Consider the following 21,958-nt stretch of genomic DNA (forward strand, 5'->3'; position numbering starts at 1 on the left):
TCACATTGAGTTTACTAAAGTGCTCTTCCATTTTAGAAGTGTGTATGGAGAAATGAAGATTCTTTCTCCCAGGTATTCCTTTTATCTGTCTCAAATCTGAAATTGGAAATATAATGCCACCTCTGTTATGCCTTGAACTTTAGCAGAATTCGAAGTTGCCATCGTTATGCAGTCCTGTGGGCTGAGGCGAGGGGATCTCTTGAGGCCTGCTTAAATAATGCAGCAAGGCTCTGTCTCAAAAATGTAAAAGAAGAAAACACACGAGGGCTGGCGCTGAAACAGACTTCAGGACTGAGGATATAGCCTGGTGGGAAAGCACTTGATAGGTTAGGCCAGGATCCGCTAGACAAACAACAGAAGGCACTTCTCACTGTACCTGAAAAAACTAGATGCATTTGAAACAGTGTATTCTCTCAGTGCCCAGATTTTCCCAGTTCTCTGCATCTGTACAAGTGATACAGCATAACATGTACTTCACATTTAGCAACTAGACTACTGGTTCATTTATTCTTGATTTTTTAAGGTCTTACAAACTTGTGTGTGTAGGTGTGTGTGCCTGAGTATGTTTTGTCAAGTGAGTGCCAAAGCCGTTGGAGGTCAGAGTTTGTGTTGGAGACCCTAGAACTGAAGCTAAAGCCCTGGCATTGTTAATCTTAAGTATAAAATTATAGAATGTTGTAGAGCACTAAAACAAAAGCTTTTGGTGATTTATGAGGCTCTTTAAATCTGTCTAGAAATTATCCTTTGGCTGGAGAGTGAGTGCTCCAATGTTAAGAGCCTTTACTGGGCCAAGTGTAGTGGTGTATGTCTTTAATCCTTGCACTCAGGAAGCTGAGGCAGCCTTTGTATTTGAGGCAAGAGTAAGACCCTGCCTCAAACAAACAAAAGAGATAACATTGCTCCAGCACCTTTGGCAGTCCCAGCCCACAGCTGTGTGTGACTCCAGGTCCAGAGGAACAGATGCCCTATTCTGGACTCCATAGGCAGGAAGCACACCTGTGGTGCGCATACATACACAGCGCCCATACACATAAGATGATTTGGAAATTTACAAAAAAAAAGCTTTCTTAAATCTTTGCTCTACACAAAAATAATATTAAAAATATAAAGAAATTATCCTAAGTTTGGTTAACATGCTTATTGTAATGTAAAGGCATTGTTACAGAAATTTTCTTGTGTCACTTGGGAGGTCTCTTATTAAATAGTCTTTCTCACTTTTCTCCTTAGGCAAGTGACAGGAGTTCTTCACGGGAGCAGGAGCTGACTCTTAAGTCCTTTGTGTTGGTTGAGTCTGTGTGTAAAAATCTTCAGACCCTTGCTGTTGCGGTAGCTTCTCAGAATGCAGTGTTGCTGGAGGGACCAATAGGAAGTGGCAAAACTGCCTTAGTTGAACATTTAGCTGCACTGACAGGTAGAAGAAAACCTCCTCAGCTTCTCAAAGTCCAGCTTGGAGATCAGACCGACAGTAAGGTAATTAAGAAGTTGCAAGTTTGTGTGTTTGCAAATTTTAGCGTTCTAATATTTTTGCTAAGGGAACATTGAAATGGTTGTTGCCCTTACTTTTGGTTTTTGGGATAAGCTTTGTAAACCTCACATGCTTCCTTTCCTTGTTGAAATTTCATAGGACTTGTCAAAGGAAGTAGCCTTGTTATCTCAGATGTATGGTTTCTCTGATTAACCTCTTTTCCACAGATGCTACTGGGCATGTATCGTTGTACAGATGTCCCTGGAGAATTTGTATGGCAACCTGGCACCCTGACACAGGCAGCCACAAAAGGCCACTGGATCCTTTTGGAGGATATTGACTATGCTCCGTTAGATGTGGTACGTCATCTTGCTAAACTCTTTGCTCTACACATCTGTCTTTGGAGAACATTTTATCCACAGTGTCTGGGGGTGGTTTGGTGTTTCGCAAGGTATGCTGTAAGAAACTCTTTCATTATGCTGTAGGAAGCTCTTTCATAGTTACCTGCCTAATCTGATTAAAGAGATTTAATTAGGTCAAAAAATGGGTTTCTTCGTTTGTCTCCTATTTCTTAGAGTATTCATTAAATGTTTTGTGCTATTTCTTGTAATGGTTGAATATAGTGAGCAGTCTTATTACCTGGTGGGCACCTGTGAGCGATACATTGGGAACTTTGAGATCCTGCTTTCCAGATGTGGCAGATGTAGACTAGGGGGATGAGGACAAATGAAGGCAGAAATAATATGTTTGCATCTGTTTGCTGAAGAAATAGATACTGATTATGGGTTGTTGTTTTTTTGATTTTTTTTTTTTTTTTTGGTTTGTTTTTTTGTTTTCTTTCCTCCCCAAAAAAGGGTTTCTCTGTGTAGCCCTGACTGTCCTGGAACTCACTCTGTAGACCAGGCTGGCCTTGAATTCATAGAGCTCCACCTGCCTCTGCCTCCCGAGAAAGGGATTAAAGGTGTGAGCCACCACCACCTGTTTTGAGACACTTCATTCTACAGCTGTGAAATTTGCTGTGTAGCCCATGCTGACCTTGGGCTGGCATTGCTCTTGCCCTAGTGCTCTGATTACAGGAGCATGCCCCAATGACTAATTTGACTTTTAGAAAGATCGCTTCTGCAGTGAAGTGGTAGTCTTTGTTTCCTCTGAAATCTTTAACTATGACCACAGAGATGTACTAAGGATTAAGGTGTTTTTCTTTAGATAGATTTTTTTAGATTGATTTTTAATATTTTTACAAATGAATCTTCAAGTTAAGTTCATATTGAATTTTGCATCCTGGAGAAGAAAAAAATGGTTATGTGTTTGACATTACTGTTCCACCAAATCTAGCTCATTCTTTAAGACTTAGTGAGTATTTTTATCTTTGGAGCAGGTTCAGTGATTTCTTCTGAATTAAGCTTATCATGCTGTGTGTTCATTTGGATTTTTCCCATTGCTTGTAAGACCCTTGACTTTTTTTTTTTGTTGTTGTTGTTGTTGTTGTTTTTTGTTTTTTTTTTTTTTTTTTTGAGATAGGGTTTCTCTGTAGCTTTGGAGCCTGTCCTAGAGCTAGCTTTAGTAGACCAGGCTGGCCTCGAAAAGACTCTTGACTTTTAAGTCCTGTTTGCATCCTACTGTCTTGCTTGGTTCTGGGTCCTACTAAGCACTCAGTGAATATTGAGTAAATAAGGTGTTGTACTGCAGTGCAGATAACTCAGAAAAGCCACATGGCATTTGATTAGAAAGATCTGATTGTGAAAACTGGGTGGAGTTTCCTTTATGGATATTCCCATCATGTGTGTGTTTGTAGCTTCTGTCTCAGTGCCGTTTTATGATTTAGGTTTCTGTGTTGATTCCTCTTCTGGAAAATGGAGAGCTTTTGATTCCTGGACAAGGTGACTGTCTGAAAGTAGCTCCTACATTTCAGTTATTTGCAACCAGGAGGTATGTATGACGGTCTTTGCTGTTCCCATTTTGAAACCTCTTCTTGATGCTGTATATTGGAGCCTCTGTGATTAGCCCCCAAAACCCAGACATGAGCAAATGCCACACAACTTAGAGAGACTTGAATTCAGCTCTATCACTTGTAGTCCCAGTTGACTGAGCAAGGGACTTTAAGAGGCTTTTCCTTATACATGAAAAGAAAATAATGACATATTCTTGGGGCAGTATGGTTAATGTGTAAGCATGTAGTTTGTCTGGAATAAACATTTAATATATATCCCCCTTATTCTGGAAATTTGTAACAATTTCCAAGTGTAGCTTTTGGTAACAAGCAATGAACTTATTATTACACATGCTAATACCCTCAAGTATGTTTTGTTGCCGTCATTTATGCTTTACAGAAGAGTCTTACTGAGATCTGAACACCCCGTGGCATTTGCAGTGATTTAAAAATACTCTGGTCAAAATTCCTTCACTCCTTTTTTTAAAATACTCGTGCATCAAATGGCAGCCTTTAATTTTTCATCTGCTCTACTTAACCTATTAGTATCTAGCACTAAAATGGCAGCTTGTTATTTATGATTACATAATTGTATAACAGTTACCCTATTTATCTATGATTTCTCTTACCATGGTTTTAGTTACTCAGTCATCAGTAGGATTTGAATATATTAAGTGGAATATTACAGAAATAAGAATCTATAGCTTTTGTAATATTTTTCTAATTGATTATTTTAGAGTTTTTGTTGTAGATACTTGCTGCATAACGCAGGCTGCCCTCAAACTCAGTTAAGCACCTTCAGTTTCTCTCAGGTGTGATGATAATATGTATCACACCATACCCACCTTTATTCTTGTCTATCATCTCTTGCTTTGCCTAATTAATAAAACTTTACTATTGGTGACTGTATGTAGGTTTTGTACTGTCTGGTTTCCGTCATCCTTCATAGGTCTTGGGGGTTTGTGTCCCACAGATGAAGTAAGTTGACTATAGCTAGACTAACATAAAACCTGAATGTTTTATGTGTCGTTATTTACATTTTTTCCTCTAAAATGTAGGCTCTTGAGCTGTGGAGGAAGTTGGTATCGGCCACTGAATAGTCATGCTACTATGCTAGACAAGTACTGGACCAAAATTCACCTGGATAATCTGGACAAGAAAGAACTGAATGAGGTGTGCAGTTTTGCAGATCAAGAATGCTTTTCATTTTTATTTTTTGTTACGAAAAATTCCAGAAGCTCCTCTTAGATGGAAATAGAGGAAGTAGTACAGAGGAGCATCCCTAATTAGAATATCTGAAATCTAGAATGGAACTTGTAGTACCAGTATGAAGCTCTCTCCTGCAGTGTTAAGTAGCTATTGAAGCCAATAGGACTGCACATTGTGCTTTAAATTCTACTTCTGTCTTTTAAAACTTAACTGCTTTTTGTCAGTGACTCTTCTTTTATGGTCGGCTTTAATTTTTTCCCTATATTACTTTTTTATTAATTTTTAGCTAAGATTACATAATGAAGCTGATAGAATTACATTCAGGATTAAACAAAGTAGTACTTGCGGAGTTTGTTTATTTTGGTACTTGAGTTCCTATGGCTTGGTCATTTGGTTTTTTTTTTTTTTTTTTTTTTTTTTTTTTTGGTTTTTCGAGACAAGGGTTTCTCTGTGGCTTTGGAGCCTGTCCTGGAACTAGCTCTTGTAGACCAGGCTGGTCTCGAACTCACAGAGATCTGCCTGCCTCTGCCTCCCGAGTGCTGGGATTAAAGGCGTGCGCCACCACCGCCCGGCGGCTTGGTCATTTGGGTATCTGGCTTTTGTTCTCTAAACTGTTTTAAATGACTAGAATGTCATATAGTTTAGGGAAAGTCTTGGAATTTTAAGAATGGGTGGGGGCAAAGACAGGTGAGGGTACAAATTACTACGCTTGGTAAAGATGAAATATTTTACAGAAAAATCTATGATTTTGGTTGACTAGTGTCAGCAGTTGTGTGTTTCCCCTCCCTGCGCTAGGGCCGGGGCTCAACTCCTTACTCAGATTAGGGCACCATTCTGCTATTCTGTAGGGTGGGTACTTTCAGCTGTTCAATTTTTTTTCTTTTTCTCCTGGATCAGATTCTTCAGAGCAGATATCCAAGCCTTTTGGCCGAAACTGATCATTTACTTGACATTTACATTGAGCTTACTGGAGAGAAACATTGCTGTCCGAGTGACACTTCTGTTGACTGTGAGCAGGCTCCACAGGAAGTTTCGAGAGAAAGCAGAAGAGTGGTCCTGGAGGGAAGAGAACTGTCTTTAAGGTACCTGACTACACACTGCTTTGCTGGAAACTTCTTCCAGTTAGAATCAGATGATCCTGACAATTCGAGTTTACAGATTAAACCTATTAGTGTTACCATGAAATCAGATCCCCTTTGAGTTGGGTTGGGCACGTGCATCTAATTCTAGCATTCTAAGAGCCTGAGGCAGGAGGATCTTGCAGGGCAGGCCAGGCTGTATAGCCAATCTAGGATATAGAGCTCACATAGCTCAGAAACAAAGCTTTAAAGATTAACTAAAATGCTTACCTTAGGCATTCTCTCAATAGAAGTCCTTTATTAATAGGTCTTTTGGTGGGGGTGGCACTTGAGACAGAGTCTGTCGTGGAACTTATTTTATAGATCAGTCTGGCCTTTGAACTTAGAGAGAGCTGCCTTCATCTGCCTCCTGAGTGGGAGAAAGGTCACCACACTTGGCTGAAGTAAGCCTTTCTGCATTTGCTCCATGTAATGAGTTTAATGCCTCAGCTCTCCATTCTCGTGGGAATTAGGAGTGAGTGGGTCCCCTGAACTTGGTAGTATTTAGTCTCTTTCCCTCCTTGTTACTTTGTCTGTACATGGGTACAGGAGAAATGGGTATGGGTAAGGACTCTAGTACTTTCTAGTACTTTCTCTTCGGCATTGCTAGAAGATTTGGGAGATTTAGACTTAAGAGGGCTAAATAACTTGTCATCTCTTTAGCCTATATTTTTTTGTTTGCTTGCTTATTTTTAAGGGATCTCCTGAACTGGTGTAATAGAATTGCTCATGGCTTTGACGGTACATCTTCATCAGCATCGTTAAATGTTTTTCAGGAGGTAAGATACTGTTGGTTGTCTTCTATCTACCGTTTACTTCCCTTAGCCTTTTAAAACTGAGCTGCCTTCAAGCTAGTCAGATATAGTGAATAACTTACCTTGAAACAGGGTGTTACTATAGAAGAGGTAGGCTTTCACAGTGGACGTGAGGCGAAAGCTTGACAGAATGGGCTGGTGTGGTACATCACAGTGCCTCTAGAGCTGGGGTCTTTTTTTTTTTTTTTCTTTATTCACTTATATGCCTTGGTGTTTGGCCTGGATGTATGTCTCTGTGAGATGTGGGATCCTCTGCAACTGGAATTACAGACAGTTGTGAGGTGTCATCTGGGTGCTGGTAATTGAACTCATGCCCTCTGGAATAGCAACTAGTGCTCTTAACTGCTGATCTAGCTCTCTAGACCGAGCTGTGGTCTTTATATAGTCTGTGTAGTCTCTCCAAATCTGTGTCTTTGCTTTAGTGTCTGTCCAGTCTTTAGGGGATAATTCTGTTATAAACTGATCACGAGTTTAATATTTGCCTCACAAAAGGTGAATGCAAGCCATATGAGACTGTCACTTCCTTAAATCTCTTTAAATCTGACATTGGCACAGGAGTCCAGTTAGCTCTCTATCATTTGGCAGTTCCTGTAAGGTTACTGGCAATATTGGGTTGGTTGTTTGAAAACCTTAGGCTGTTCCTCACTAACCTTGTAAAATGCAGGGGTGTGTGTGTGTGTGTGTGTGTGTGTGTGTGTGTGTGTGTGTGTGTGTGTGTGTGTTACATGCATGTCTGGTGTCTGGAAGTCCAAGTAAGGCTTTGGAGTCCTTGGGATTGGAATTACAATTGATTGTGAGCCACCATGTGGGTGCTGGGTTCTTTGTGATAGCAGCAAGTTTGCCCCCCCCCCCCCAATAAAAGAGAATCCAGAAACAAATCTCTGATAGATAACCTTCTGTAAAATTTTATCTGTCTCTCTGGTTTTTTGCTCAATTTCCTATTCTGTAACACTCTGGAGAGGGCTAATCTGTTACTTTCCAAATGCTGACATAAATATGGTCATGCAGTATGCTGTCTTTTGAATCCACCTGCTACACTCTGCATATTTTCATTAGTCCTTGTAGCATTTATTCCTTTTTAGACAGAATAATATTCCAGTTGCTTATATATGTGGTATTTCATTTTTTCATTAATCTGCTGCCAGTGGAACTTTATGCTTTTTATCTTTTGGCCATTGTGAAATATGCTTCTCTGGATATATGTACAAGTATTTTATTAGTGAATAAACAGAATTTGTTGAAAATAGAGTATTTGTGCTAATTTCTTCCTGTATGATGGCAGTCATTGTGGTAAGGGTTTGTTTGAGCTGCTGACTGCACCCACAGTCAAGAAGCAGCAAGAACTTAACTCAATGATACTATATCATTCACTCAATAATGGGTTGCTTTGTAAAAGGTTTTTTAATTTTGTGTGTGTATGTCTGTCTGCCTGTCTGTGTGGGTTCATGAATATAAGTGCAGGTGCCTACAAAGGCCAGAAGATCACATCAGATCCTCTAGTACTGAGGTTACAAGCTATTGTGAGCTGTCCAACAGTAGCGCTGGAAACCATTCTGGTCCTCTGCTGGAGCAGTACCACTGCGCCATTTCCCCAGCCCATTGTATTACTCTTAAAATCAGTTAACGTTTCCCTGGGTTGTTTTCATAGGCTCTGGACTGTTTCACTGCCATGCTTTCTGAGCAGGCAAAAAAATTGAAAATGGCAGAAATTATTGGAAGCAAACTGAACATTTCCAAGAAAAAGGTATGTGCTGCTTGCATGTTGGAAGAAGGTTGGGCTGCTTGACTCTGTTACTTGCCAAAGGTGGCCTTTTGACTGTTGGTTCCTCTTTAGACATTAATGGTCCATTTCTACCTGTCAGGGATAGGAAACTTCCAGTGTAATTCTCTGGTGTCATACATTCTTAAAATGAGTTTACTCCTGACTCCCAGATATTATAGATACCTTGTTCTCTGGTGTTTTAGTGACCATTTTGTTTTCTTGGTAGGAATGATCTTAGTAAAATCTTAGTCTATGCTTCATTGTACAGATTTTCTTTCTTACTTTTTTAGTATTTAATATTATGTATTTATTTTTTATGCAGTGCCTCACTGTGTGGCTCTTTCTGGCCTGGAGCACACAGATCTGTCTTTTCCAGAGTTCGGGGAATAAAGATGTGTGCCAGCACCCCCAGCTTACTGTTTTTCCTTAAAAACGAAAAAAAAAATAGTTCCAATGAATGGTAATAACTCCGTTCATTAGGTTCAACACTGAGATTGGTGATATCTTGCCTTTTACTTTCTAGATCAAGATAATGTGTTTTGGAATGACTGAGATTATTACCCAGTGGTTGTATTTGTGCTAAACATTCATGAGGTCTTGGATTTGGTGTACAGAGGGGAAATATATGTAATATTTAAAAGGGTTAAGTCTTTGGGTAGTGGTATTGGTATTGTTGAAGCCTGCAGAAATGCCTGAGTTAATCAAGGCATTCTTCCTTGAAACATCATGTCAGTGATTGCAATAGTGTAAACAAGTGTGTTGAGCGTGGTTTAGGCTCAGAGTGTGGAGCACCCAAAAGAACTTAACCTGGTAAGTGTGTTCATCATAGTAAGCAAGGGACATGAAACCACCATGATGAGGTTATATGATTCAGTGTGTCCTCTATTGACTGGGGCTGGCAGCCGCTCCCTTGAAGCATTTTGCCTCTCTTTTCTTGGCCCAAACCTGAGCTTTATTCTGGGTTCTTTTGGTGATCGGGTAAGAGAGATGAATAACTTCTCTGTAGGAGCCTCTGCTGTGGCTTTTCTTTCTCAGACAGGCCTTGGATTCTTACCCTATGTTAGAAATGTAAAACTGACCAAAGCATAGTGAAAGAATAATGTACATTTTGTTAGGAGTGGGTTTTTTCTCTAAGGTCTTGGTTAATATCAGTGTGTTCACTCTATCTAGGCAGAGTCTTATTTGAGTGATAGTTTGTTTCTTGTTGCTATGATCTAGTCCCCCAGACAAAGCAGCTTAAGGTTTATTTTGGTTACAGTTCCAGGTGAGAGTCCCTTTAAGACAGGACAGTTGCAGACAGGAGCTTGGGAGAGTGGGTCAGAGTGCATCTACAGTTAAGAACAGCAAGGAATACTTTAGGTGCTCAGCTTGCCTTCATTTACGCACTTCAGGCACCTGCCTAGAGCAGTTAACATAATGAGGACCTTCCTTAGCAGGCATGGCCAGAGCCTTTGTCCTCTGTCAGGTTGACAACTAACACTGTCTTTCGTGCCATTTCTTGGATGTGTGGTCAGGGTTTAAATAAGCATTTAAACTTGGAAAGTAAAAGAAACCCTTGATGTACACTAACTTGGGTTTCTTGGAAGTAGACACTGCTTTCAGGGTGGAGGGGCTGATGAGAAACCTGCATTAAGGTACTTTGGCTAAGGAAATGTTTAAAAGCAGATAAGTTTTAACTTAATTGAAATCTTTCTTTCCCACAGGCTGAATTTTTCTGTAAACTTTATAAACCAGAAATTGTCATTAATGAGTTAGATGTTCAAGTAGGTCGAGTGCGACTTTTGCGGAAACAGAGTGAAGCTGTTCACATACAGAAGTAAGTAGAGTTCACGAGCTGCGGATTGTGTCTGATCTGAGCATGCCCGCTCAGGTGCATGTTGAGGAAAACTAATTTCCCAAAATAGGTTCTTCTGGGAACTAGATGTTAAGAGCTGTTAGCAGCTTGGGACGAACAGGAGGAGGTCCTTGATCTGATTTACTACAGTTTACATAGTGAAGTAAAGCTCAAGTGGATATCAGGCTGTACTAGTGTGGAAATTCCTTGTTGGCTTGTATCATACAAATCTCTAAATAATGTGTATTGGAAATGTGTTTTTGACATGGTGCTATTTGAGTTGTGTATCAGTCATACCAGCCATTAAAGTGAAAGACCCAGTTCTGTCTCAAGACAAGTCATATTCACAGATTCTGTTTAGACTACTTCATTGGGAAGATGGTATTGATACATTATAATTTTGTATATTATTTAAATACTTCTAAGATACATTTGTTATGTTGTATATATGTATGATGTGTGTATGTGGTTTTGTGTGCTATGGCATGCAATGTAAAGGTCACAGGATGACTTTGGGGAGTCAGTTCTTCTCCTACCATTTTGTGCTTTTTAAGGAATCAAACACTTGTGGTTAGTCTTTCACTGTGGGCAGTAAATGGTTTTATGCGCTGATCTTTCTCCAGTCCCTATGAAGGTTAGGAATTGAGGCCAATGTTGATAATTATTTGTTCAAGAATATGCTATGCAGGTTATGTCTTAGGCTTTGGGTGTTCATAACCTAGCATCTTAACCACAGGTAATAATACATGTGACACTTGCCAGCTGAATGAATACTTAGTGTTTGTAGAGCAGAGTAAATTTTTAGATTGTGTGTTCCAAGAGTATGTTAGAATATGATGACAATTACTCTGGCTTATTTTCTCATTTCCCTTTGGACTGGTTTTCTTCTATCCAGCACTAAGCAAAGCTTGAAGCCTGCATGTTTGTTTTCCCCCTTACTTCCTTTGTCTCACTGCTGGACTCACAAGATAGGCAAGCACTGTTCCACTGAGCTGTGTTCCTGGTGTTAGCTGTGAAGTCGGATATTTTAGATTGCCTGAGCTGCCTTAAAACTTGTTATTTTTTTGCCCAAGTCATCATGCCTGGCCCAGCCAACTTGTGAATCCCCTTTTCCTTTTCCTAGGAAGAAGCCAACTTTTGCTGCTACCCGCCCATCCTCTGTTCTCCTTGAGCAGCTTGCAGTGTGTGTCAGTCAAGGGGAACCTGTATTGTTAGTGGGAGAGACTGGAACTGGTAAAACCTCTGCTGTCCAACACTTGGCTCATGCCACAGGTACTTGAGAGGCTTAGGGGGTAAGAGGTGGGCATAGACCTTAACTTGTAGACAGGACTGACCTTAGACTTGGGCTCTTCTTGTCTCAGTTCCCCGTGTGCTTGGATTATATGCACGTATTACCATGCCTGACTGTATGTTGTTGTTTTCTTCTAAATAATAAATCTATGTATTTTAAAGTTTGAAGTGGACTTACTCTACTTATAGTTGGTTTCCCTGGAGATAACAACCACTATTAACAAATCTGCATTATCTTAATTATTTTATTGTCTCTATACACACAAACACAGGCATGCATACATGTATATATTGTTTCAAAATCAAATTGTATTTTGATGTATATATGAAATATATACTGTTTTCCTTGTGGTATAGCCCAGGTAGGCCTCCTGCTTTTGAGCCTCTGCCTTCTTGGATAACAATTACAGGTATATGGCAAGACTTGCTTATGTTTGCACTTAATTATGTTTATTAGTTAGCCTTTTTAAAATGCGTTTCTCCTTTTAATGGCCAAATAGTATTTTATACTGTGGATATTGATTTAATCCTAATTCAATTTATCGAAGGATCTTTTTGTTTGCTTTTTTTTGTTGTTTTTGAGATATTACTATGTATTTCTGACTGTCCTGGAACTCACTATGGACCAGGCTGGCCTCCCTCAACAGAGATTCACTTGCCTCTGTCCCTGGAGTCCTGGGATTAAAGATGTTTGCTACTACCATCCAGCTGAAGGATCTTTTTGTGGATTTCAATTTTTAGATATTAATGGCTTCTAAGACTTATGAAGTTAACTGAGAAAGTCAAAGAACATACATTTGTGTAAACTTGCCCTGCCTTCTTAAGAAATGTGTTATGATTTCTCATTAAGCTTTCTTTTCTCTCTTTTTTCTTTCTTTTTTTTTTTTTGTTTTTGTTTTTGTTTTTGTTTTTTGAAACAAGTCCTCACTGTGTAGCTCCAGCTGGTGTAGAATTCACTTTGTGGACCAGGCTGGCCTGGAATGCAGAGAGGTCTGCCCGATATTAAAGGCATGCACCATCATGGCCTGGCTCCTTTTAAATGTTTGAAATGATTCTTTTCCTCTGTTTCTTAAAGGTCACTGTCTGCGAGTTGTGAATATGAATCAACAAAGTGACACTGCAGACTTGCTTGGAGGGTAAGTGTGGTTCACATACTGCTACAGCACTGCATCACGTTCACTGCTCGAGTGTGGTTCACATACGGCTACAGCACTGCATCACGTTCACTGCTCGAGTTGGAAAATAGTTTACTTACGGAAGGCAAGTCTAGCCTGCTTGGAGGTTATGCAAAGACCTGTACCTCTTCCTGCATCACAATATAGTTTGTTCTTAAGCCAGGGTCTCACTGCATAGTCATGGCTGGTTTGGAACTAATTATATAGACCAAGATGGCTGCTAGCTCATCTGCCTGCCTCTGCCTCTCCAGAGTAAAGGTACAGAAGACATGTGCCACTATGCTGGTATATGCAACCCAGGATTGGAATAACTGGTGTATGAGCTTGAGGATGCATGTGTGCCATAGCACACATGTAGAAGACAGAGCACAAGTTGCACTGCATAGTATTAGATTAACTTATGTTTGTATGCTTGACGGTGCATTTCTGCCCGAGCAGGAAGGCCGTTTCCATGAGTTCCTTTTCTCGCTCACCCTCTAAATGCTGTAGTTGTCAAGCAGCAAGCACCTTTACCCCCTGAGCCATCTCATTGGCCCCTCTCTTAAATTTACATGACACTTGAGGTTCTTGTGTTCAAAGGAATATTTAAATTACTAAATAAACAGTTATTTATTGTTCTTTGTTTTTTGAGACAGAGTCTCTCTGTAGTCTTGACTAGCCTAGAACTCACTATGTAGACCAGAGTGGCTTTGAACTCAAGAGAGCCACCAGCCCTGCTTAGTGAGATTAAAGGCATATACCACCAGGCCTGGGTCAAAGATAATGCTCTTGATGGAGAAAGTTTTACAAAAAAACAGAAAGTCATGTGAGCCAATGCTTATGTTGATCCAAGGAGGCAGTTATGGAGTCTTTTTTTATTTTTCTCTGTAGCTTTGGATCCTGTCCTGGAGCTAGCTCTTGTAAACTAGGCTGGCCTCGAACTCACAGAGATCCACCAGCCTCTGCCTCCCGAGTGTTCGGATTAAAGGAGTGTGCCACCACCGCCCGGCCAGATATGGAGTCTTAATCCTTGGTCTACATAAATGTTTTTGCAGGTCTGCTTTTAACCAGGCGTGTCTATAATACTATCTACTTTATTTAAATATGTCTAAATATGTTTTTGTTAAAATATGTCTTTAGCAATTTATGAGTATTCTTAATACTATCTTGCATCACTGAATGTGGTCTGAGTCCATGTTCTAAGAATTGGTAGTATTTTGCCAGCCATTGTAAGGAAGGTTGTTTTGTTGTCTTTTTCCTGTTGTTTTGGGGCTTTAACCCCCTGTGCCTTGCATATACAAGGTAAGTACACCAATACATCAAGCATATAGAAGTCTGACTATACCTTGATAACAATGAAGAATTTGAACCAATGCTTCTTAAATTAGTTTTGTTTTGGTACAAATTTGGTGAATAGAAGATAATCTTTTTTTTTCTTCTGTTTTATACAATACCCTTAGTTATCAAAGGAAATTGTTACATTTTTATGTAGGTGGAAACATGCCTTATTTTCTGAAATCATGTCTTTTAATTTATGTGACTACCTTATTTAAGAATAAATGAGCAGGCCAAAGATAATTTTGGAAAAAAACCCCAAAATTTAGTAATAGACCACGAGATATGGTAAAATCGTAGGCTGGAGAGATGGCTCAGAGGTTAAAAGCACTGGCTGTTGTTCCAGAGGTCCTGAGTTCAGTTCCCAGCAACCACATGGTGGCTCACAACCATCTGTAAGGATATCTGGTGCCCTCTTCTGGCCACAGACAGGGCACTGTATACATACATAATAAATAAATAAATCTTTAAAAAAAAAAGAGAGAGAGATGGCAATATTCTATTCCTGGGATGTATAATTAGTTTCATTTTTTATATCCATGCTAAATGCATTTAAATATAACAAATAATATATTAAAAAATGTAAAACTTCTATAGGCCTGAGTGGTTTACAAATCTGTCTTTGTAAAGACATCTATTAAAAGTAAAGGTACTTTAGAATCAAGAGCTTTAAAGCTTTTCAGGTTATTTACACTGAGATGGCTTTCTGATTGTCTGTCTTAGTGTTTATTACCTCAATGCGCTTGTTGTGTGTATGTGTTTTTAATTTATTTATTTGTTATATGTACACATGCCATAAGAGGGCACCAGATCTCATTACAGATGGTTTTGAGCCACCATGTGGTTGCTGGGAATTAAACTCAGGTCCTCTGGAAGAGCAGCCAGTGCTTTTAACCTCCGAGCCATCTCTCCAGCCCCATGTGGTTTGTTTTTAAAACAGTATTTTTGGGGCTGGAGAGATGGCTCAGAGGTTAAGAGCATTGCCTGCTCTTCCAAAGGTCCTGAGTTCAATTCCCAGTAACCACATGGTGGCTCACAACCATCTGTAATGGGGTCTGGTACCCTCTTCTGGCCTGCAGGCATACACACAGACAGAATGCTGTATACATAATACATAAATAAATAAATAAATAAATATTTTTTTTTAAAAAACACAGTATTTTTTATTCTGTGAGAATTTTATACAATGTGTTTTGAATATAATGACTTTCTAACTCCTCCCGTAACCACACTGTCTTACTTCCCATCCCTTCCTTCCCAAATCTGAGTTTTTTTTTCTTTTAATTTTCTTAAATTTCCTCTTCAAGTCCAGTTTGTGTTTTGCAGCTATTAGTGGGTCTTGTTCTTTTGTTTGTTTGGTTCTTTGTTGTTGCTTGTAGAAAGTTTTGCTATGTAGCCCAGGCTGGCCTTAAACTCACAATAATAAATGAGGATATACACACCTCTGCATAGAGCACTTGTCTAACATCAGGAAAAACCAGAGTTTGATTTTTGATAATGGGGGTTGATGACATTTATCATTTAAAACAAAGGCCTAGATAAAGTACAGCGGCACAGGCCTGTATTCCAGCATTGGAAAGCAGAGGAGCATCCGCTATCAGTGTGTTGTGAAGGAAGTTTGATGTTCTGTTATTTTATTCTCTGCTCAAAGTTGAAGGCAGCATTTGTCCCTGGGCAACCAGGGCCTACATCTGCCGCCCATAAAAATTTCTTGAAACCATGTTTGTCACCAAGTTCCATATGGGTTCATTTAAATATGATTGATAGTAAAATAAATAACATATCTTTTGTTGTCCAGGTAGAAATTTCAGACTTTTCATAGTGCTTTTAATCTAAAATACTTAATTTTCATTATAAATCTGTCAAACCATAAGAGTGGTAAGATAGATCACAGGTGAAGACTTAGATTTTGTGTTGTCATATTTCTGATTTTGGTTAGTTTGCATTGAGTTTCTAGTCTCTGCTTCAAGAATTTGTGAATCATATATTTACTTTTTCTTTTTCTTTTTAAGTTTTAAGCCAGTAGACCATAAACTTATTTGGCTGCCATTACGAGATACATTTGAGGAACTCTTTGTCCAGACGTTTTCCAAAAAACAAAACTTTACCTTTTTGGGACACATTCAGACCTGCTACAGGCAGAAACGATGGCATGATCTCCTCCGACTAATGCAACACGTACAGAAGTCAGCTATTGCCAAGGAAGGAAGGGCGAGCCAGCCAGGTAAGAATGTGGTGGGCTTGACACTGGGGCTCACTTAGCAGGTATAAAAGAAGAATTCAGTAAAAAGGAGAAAAGTGGAGCTTTGTAGGTCTTCAGGCAAAGGTGACTAGTTTTGAAGTGTCCTGCTGCCATGCTTGTATTGTAGACATGGTTCTATTAAGATCACTAGATGGCGCTGGTGTACAAGCACTGCCTAGTAATCAGGATGACATATTTTCTGAGAGAGAACTAGCTTCCACAGTAAAATTTTTGGTCTTCACTTTCCTTCCTTGCCTATGAAATGGTAATAACATCGGCTACTTCAAAGGTTCTTCTAAGGGGAAGCGCACCACAGAGTGCACGTACAAGTGAGCTCTTGGTGACTGGCACATGGTTAGCATTTGTAAGGATTTAGTCCTGTACACTTTGTCTAAGATGCTTAACGCTCTTGTGTTTCACAAGTTTTATGCTTTTGTGTTTGAAAGTCATACTATATTTATAAATAGCATGTTTACATAATTTTGCATTACTTAGTCAAAATATATGACAAATAACTTTAAGGGAGAGAAGATTTATTTTGACCTGTGATTTAAGATTAATTCCAGCCTGGTGGTGGCGACACATGCCTTTAATCACAGTTCTCGGAACTCAGAGGCAGGCAGATCTTTGAGTTCAAGGCCATCCTGGTCTATGTGTGAAGTGAGTTCCAGGACAGCCAGAGCTATTACGCAGGGAAACCCTGTCTCGGGACCCCCATCGGTCCCCCCTCCCACCCCCAAGACAAAGATTGATGAGGTGTGGCAGCAAACAGGAACATCTGTGTTAGTAGGAGAATAAGGTGATCAGCTGAAACTTGGTTCTCTTTTTCCACCATGTGGGTTCCTGGGATGGAAGTCAGATTTGTCAGGCTTGATTACAGAGCCTTTATTCATTGAGGCATCTTGCCAACTCTATAGAGAACAGCTGTAACTAAGGGCCAGAGTTTAGTTTTTAAAAGCCTGTCCTAAGAAGCCTATTTCTTTCCAGCCAGCTTTCACCTTCTAACAGATTCCATGGACTTCTAAGAGAGATGGCTCAGTAGTTAAGAATCTGTGGTTCTGGGGAGGGTGTGACCTTGATTCTCAGCACTCCTGTCTGCTGGCTCACTCTTATCTCCAGTGGATTGTGACACTTTTGTTCTCTGTGGGTACCCACACTGACACACACACACACACACACACACACACACACAGAGAGAGAGAGAGAGAGAGAGAGATTTAAAAATAACAAATACGAATCTTAATTTAAAAGACTGGTTTTAGATAAGGAACATACATTAAAAACATGCCTTTGGGATCTTTATTCTTTCCTAGGGCTGCTTCTAAAGGAGAAATGGGAAACATTTGGCCTTAGACTCAGTCACGCCCAGCAACAAATGAAAATAACGGAAAATGCCCTTTTGTTTGCATTTGTGGAGGTATTTTATTTATTATTTAGGTGTGTGGATGTTAGTTTGATGGAGAATAAAGTCTGTCGAGGGTTATTATTTGTATTGTCTTTGTATTGTGCCTGCTATTTAACACAGAAAATACTTAACAGATAATATAAGGAGAAGCAGCGTTCTTCCCAGTATTTAGGGTTTTAATGAGTACAGAGTATTTAATTGAGGATAGTGTACTCTGTTACTTCACCTTTGTATGATAGGTCCAAGCACAAACTCCAACTTAGTTGTCTGTGTGAATGTCTGCATTTGAAAAGGGGGTGTGATTGGATCAGTGCCTAGGTCTGGTTCCAGACCATGGTCATCTCCTCTCCGATGTGCTGTGCACTATTTTGATTAAACGAAACATCAGTGATGTAGGGCTGAATATTCATTTTGGTATTCTTTAGTATACGCTGTGATAGACTTTGAATTACAAGCAGTATACACTCCAGATTTGGAAATTTTGAGGTCTTGGTGTGATTTTGGGGGGTGCTTTTTTATTTGTTTTTGACAGGGTTTCACTGTGTAACTTTGGCTACCCTGGAACTCAGATCTGGCATCAAAGGTGCATGCCACCATCCCACTTTGGGTGCTTTTCAGAACCAACTGGGTGTTTTCCATCATCTGAATTTGTTGTATGTTTACTTGGTCATCCATATAACTCATGTTTCTATCATCCTACCTTGTAGGCTTAAAGATAGTTGACCATTTTGGACATTTACAAGCCAAAGTACCGTACGTGTACAGTCTAGCCCTGCCAACTGCCTGACTTTGTCATTTAAAGTATAGATTCATTAGTGGGAAAAATATGTCCTTGCCTCCATTCTTAACCTTACTTGTGTGACTACTTTTGCTAACTGTGTCTTTACTTGAAATATGTTATCCTCCAGGGTACCTTAGCTCAGGCTGTAAAGAAAGGAGAATGGATCTTACTAGATGAGATTAACCTGGCTGCTCCTGAAACACTGGAATGTCTGAGTGGTTTACTTGAAGGATCTTCTGGCTCTCTGGTTCTGCTTGATCGAGGAGACACAGGTAGCATTTAATCCCCTTGGGGTTTGTCTTGGTCAGTTAAAAATGAGATTCTTTTGAATAGACATATTACATGGGCTTCCAATGGAGTTTATTATTAAGTTAATAAGTTCCTGTGGAAGCAGATTGGACTGTTATTAGGTGCTATGGGGAATGCAGAGAATAAGGGAAGTTGTCAAGGCATTTAAGATGTAGATCTGTAGAAACTATCCAAAGAAATATACACATAGGTCTTAGGTAATGAAAAAAAAATAAATGGAAGTAAACAAACCAGAAAGATTTGAACAGCAGCATGACATTAAGCAGTGAGTGTGTGTGTGTGCGCATGTGCGAGCCTGTGCTATCTACCTGAACACTATCTTACTTCGGATAAGGTATGGCTGGTAGAATAGCGAGCACTAATCTGGCTGGGCCTTGGGCCTTCGCGTCTACCCTGGGGTCCTGAGACAGATCACTTGAATGCTAAAGGTTGAATTTTTCTAATTTTCTCCTAACAGAGCCACTGGTTCGGCACCCTGATTTTCGTTTATTTGCGTGCATGAATCCAGCTACTGATGTGGGCAAAAGAAATCTCCCACCAGGAATACGAAACAGGTAAGGGTTTTGTTTCCTTTTCTTTTTTTTTTTTTTGGTTTTTCGAGACAGGGTTTTCTCTGTAGCTTTGGAGCCTGTCCTGGAACTAGCTCTTGTAGACCAGGCTGGTCTCGAACTCACAGAGATCCGCCTGCCTCTGCCTCCCGAGTGCTGGGATTAAAGGCGTGCGCCACCACCGCCCGGCTTGTTTCCTTTTCTTTATTGTTAATATTTATATATCCAAATTTCAAACAGTGTTAAAATACATTGATCTCTTGATAAAGAAATCTTGGTTTCCTTATTTGTTACTTCTCTTGTCTATGGCTTGTAGGTATGTAAAAGAGTCCAGGAACCCGGAAAATCATTCTCTAGTATTGTTTATTATTTATGCTGCTTCTGCAGGTTGATCCTAGGCTGTAGACCTAGTTCTTTGGTAGTTAGTATGGTACTAAATAGGTATTGTTGCATACAATTCACTTTTTAGCTATTAGGGGAATTTTATTTATGGAACATAATGCTGTTAAGTGCTTAGTTTTGGCATTTTACATGTAACTTTGAAGAATAAGGTTTAGTGTTACTAATAATTTGCGTTGTCTCATGTTTGGAAATAGTCACTAAAGTCAATTAGGGACAGCAAGATGGCTTCATGAATAAAAGTGCTTGCTGCCAAGGTGAGAACCTGCGTTCAGTCCCCAGAAACTACATGTTAGGAGAAACCTAACTCCTGCAAATTGTCCTCTGACTCTACAGAATAAATATAATATGCTTGTCCATATATTGTGCACACATCACAAATACATGTATGTTTTAGAAAGCCTGTTCAGAATTCTGTTTCTATTATTAAATAATGGAAATATTAAATAATGGAAATATTATAGATAATTTAAAAAATTATATTAAAGTGTGTACTTTTCTTTTTTTACATTAGTTTTTAACATGAGGGTGTGTGTGTGTGTGTTTAGGTTTTTTTTTTATTACAAGACCACTGTGTAACCCTGGTGGTCCTAGAATTTACTGTGTATACCAAGCTGGCCTTAAATTCAAAAAGATTCACCTGTTTATCTGTGTTGTTAAATCAAGAAGGAGATTTTTTTTTTTAAATGAAATTGGGCACTCCAGTCTTTCTTGCTTTGTTTAGGGTAGGATAGTAATGTCTTGGTTGCCTATTCCCTTGATGAATGGTATATACAGGTATAAATGGTCCCTCTGATTAGTTTTAGTTTGAGTCTGTTTTTTGGATGTTACTATACTGATGCCTGCTTGATTCCTGGTCCCATTTGATTGGAGCACTTTTGTTCATCCTCTTACTCTAAGACAACAGACAGATGGACTTTCTCTCTAGAGCCACCCAGTCAGCCTATATGGTCAGAAAGTTGAGGTTTTAAGTTAGTATTGAAATGTGTATATAAATTGTGGTCATCATGTTAGTGCTTTTGGTGATGCTGTTTGTATTTTAATATGTACAGCAGCTTCATGTTTCTTTTCAGTCTCTCTGCTGTGCTTCCTCTCTTCAGCCCATATTACTGCTTCCTGTATTTTCTTCAATTCTTGTCTAGTGTTTTCATCTCCTGATTGAGTTTCACTCTCTAGTCCTATATTGCCTTCACTATTTCTGTCAGCCTTGATGTTTCTGTTTGTGGGCGTCACTTGAGACTTTCTTTTCCTTACGTTCTTTCTCTGTAACGTTGTGGGACTGTTTATTTCTTCTTTAAACTCCTTGAATTCTTTGACCAAGTTCATGGTTGTTCTTTTAAATTCTGCCTCCTGTGTTTTCTCTCTACAAGACTGGTAGGATTTGGAGATAAGCTACTGTCCTAATCACCTGCATTGTTGGTATTTTGTGATCTAGGCATGTGGCTTTTTCATTAGTTCTGTGTTTGCTATGGACAGAAGGAAGAACAGGCCTAGAGTTAAGAATCGGCTTGGGAAGAATGAAGTCAGGTGGACACAGGGCGCTAGGCTGGTGGACACAGTGTATTTCCTGGTTCAATTCTGTGCTGTGGGGGTGGGTCTGGCAGAGTGGTTAGGTTGGATATGACATGGGAGGGGGCTGGTGGAAGCCGAGAGGTTGACTTCGAAGGAGAATCCAGGCTACATCCTAGAGCAGTGCTTCCCAACCTTCCTAATGCTGGGACCCTTTAATACAGTTCCTCATGCAGCGTGACCCCCAACCATAAAATTATTTTTGTGGCTACTTCATGAATGTAATTTTGCTAGTTATGAATTACAATGTAAATATTTGTGTTTTCAGATGGTCTTAGGCTCCCTTTTGAAAGGGTTCATAACTCATAGGTTAAGAACTACTGCCTATGAGAATGATGTGAGACATACTAATTTCTTACCAGTGGTTAATAATTTTCTTATAGGTTCACAGAACTTTATGTAGAAGAACTAGAAAGTAAAGAAGACTTACAGATTCTTATTGTGGATTATCTGAAAGGACTGAGTGTGAGCAAGAACACCGTGCAAGGAATTGTAAAGTAGGTTCTCCTTTGACTTTATACGACTTCTTTTGAGCATAAAAATCTATTCCATGCAGCCAGGTAGTCGCGGCGCACGCCTTTAATCCCGGTACTCAGGAGGCAGAGGCAGGCAGATATCTGAGTTCGAGGCCAGCCTGGTCTACAAGAGCTAGTTCCAGGACAGGCTCTAGAAACTACAGGGAAACTTTGTTTTGAAAAACCAAAAAAAAAAAAAAAAAAAAAAAAAAAAAAAAGAAAAGAAAGAAAGAATTGTTCCCTGCAGATGCATACATTTTTATGATTTGCTTCTATGT

At 39.5% G+C, this 21,958-nt stretch overlaps 1 protein-coding gene across 3 annotated transcripts in view; it reads left to right on the top strand.

The window, feature by feature from the left end:
- The window catches only part of Mdn1 (midasin AAA ATPase 1), a 127,061-nt gene that overhangs the window by 11,382 nt on the left and 93,721 nt on the right, over window positions 1-21,958 (top strand). For all 3 annotated transcript variants that reach the window (XM_038347377.1, XM_038347378.2, XM_038347379.2), the window contains exons 6-20: window positions 1,228-1,470; window positions 1,693-1,824; window positions 3,291-3,394; window positions 4,454-4,568; window positions 5,502-5,686; window positions 6,420-6,501; window positions 8,186-8,281; window positions 10,003-10,115; window positions 11,257-11,405; window positions 12,499-12,559; window positions 15,925-16,136; window positions 17,468-17,571; window positions 18,468-18,612; window positions 19,107-19,203; window positions 21,549-21,662. In XM_038347377.1, coding sequence (XP_038203305.1) covers window positions 1,228-1,470; window positions 1,693-1,824; window positions 3,291-3,394; window positions 4,454-4,568; window positions 5,502-5,686; window positions 6,420-6,501; window positions 8,186-8,281; window positions 10,003-10,115; window positions 11,257-11,405; window positions 12,499-12,559; window positions 15,925-16,136; window positions 17,468-17,571; window positions 18,468-18,612; window positions 19,107-19,203; window positions 21,549-21,662 — 1,952 coding nt within the window. The remainder of the gene's footprint in view (window positions 1-1,227; window positions 1,471-1,692; window positions 1,825-3,290; window positions 3,395-4,453; window positions 4,569-5,501; window positions 5,687-6,419; window positions 6,502-8,185; window positions 8,282-10,002; window positions 10,116-11,256; window positions 11,406-12,498; window positions 12,560-15,924; window positions 16,137-17,467; window positions 17,572-18,467; window positions 18,613-19,106; window positions 19,204-21,548; window positions 21,663-21,958) is intronic.

This window comes from Arvicola amphibius, chromosome 11 (assembly GCF_903992535.2).
Source record: "Arvicola amphibius chromosome 11, mArvAmp1.2, whole genome shotgun sequence".
NCBI classification, from domain to species: domain Eukaryota; kingdom Metazoa; phylum Chordata; class Mammalia; order Rodentia; family Cricetidae; genus Arvicola; species Arvicola amphibius.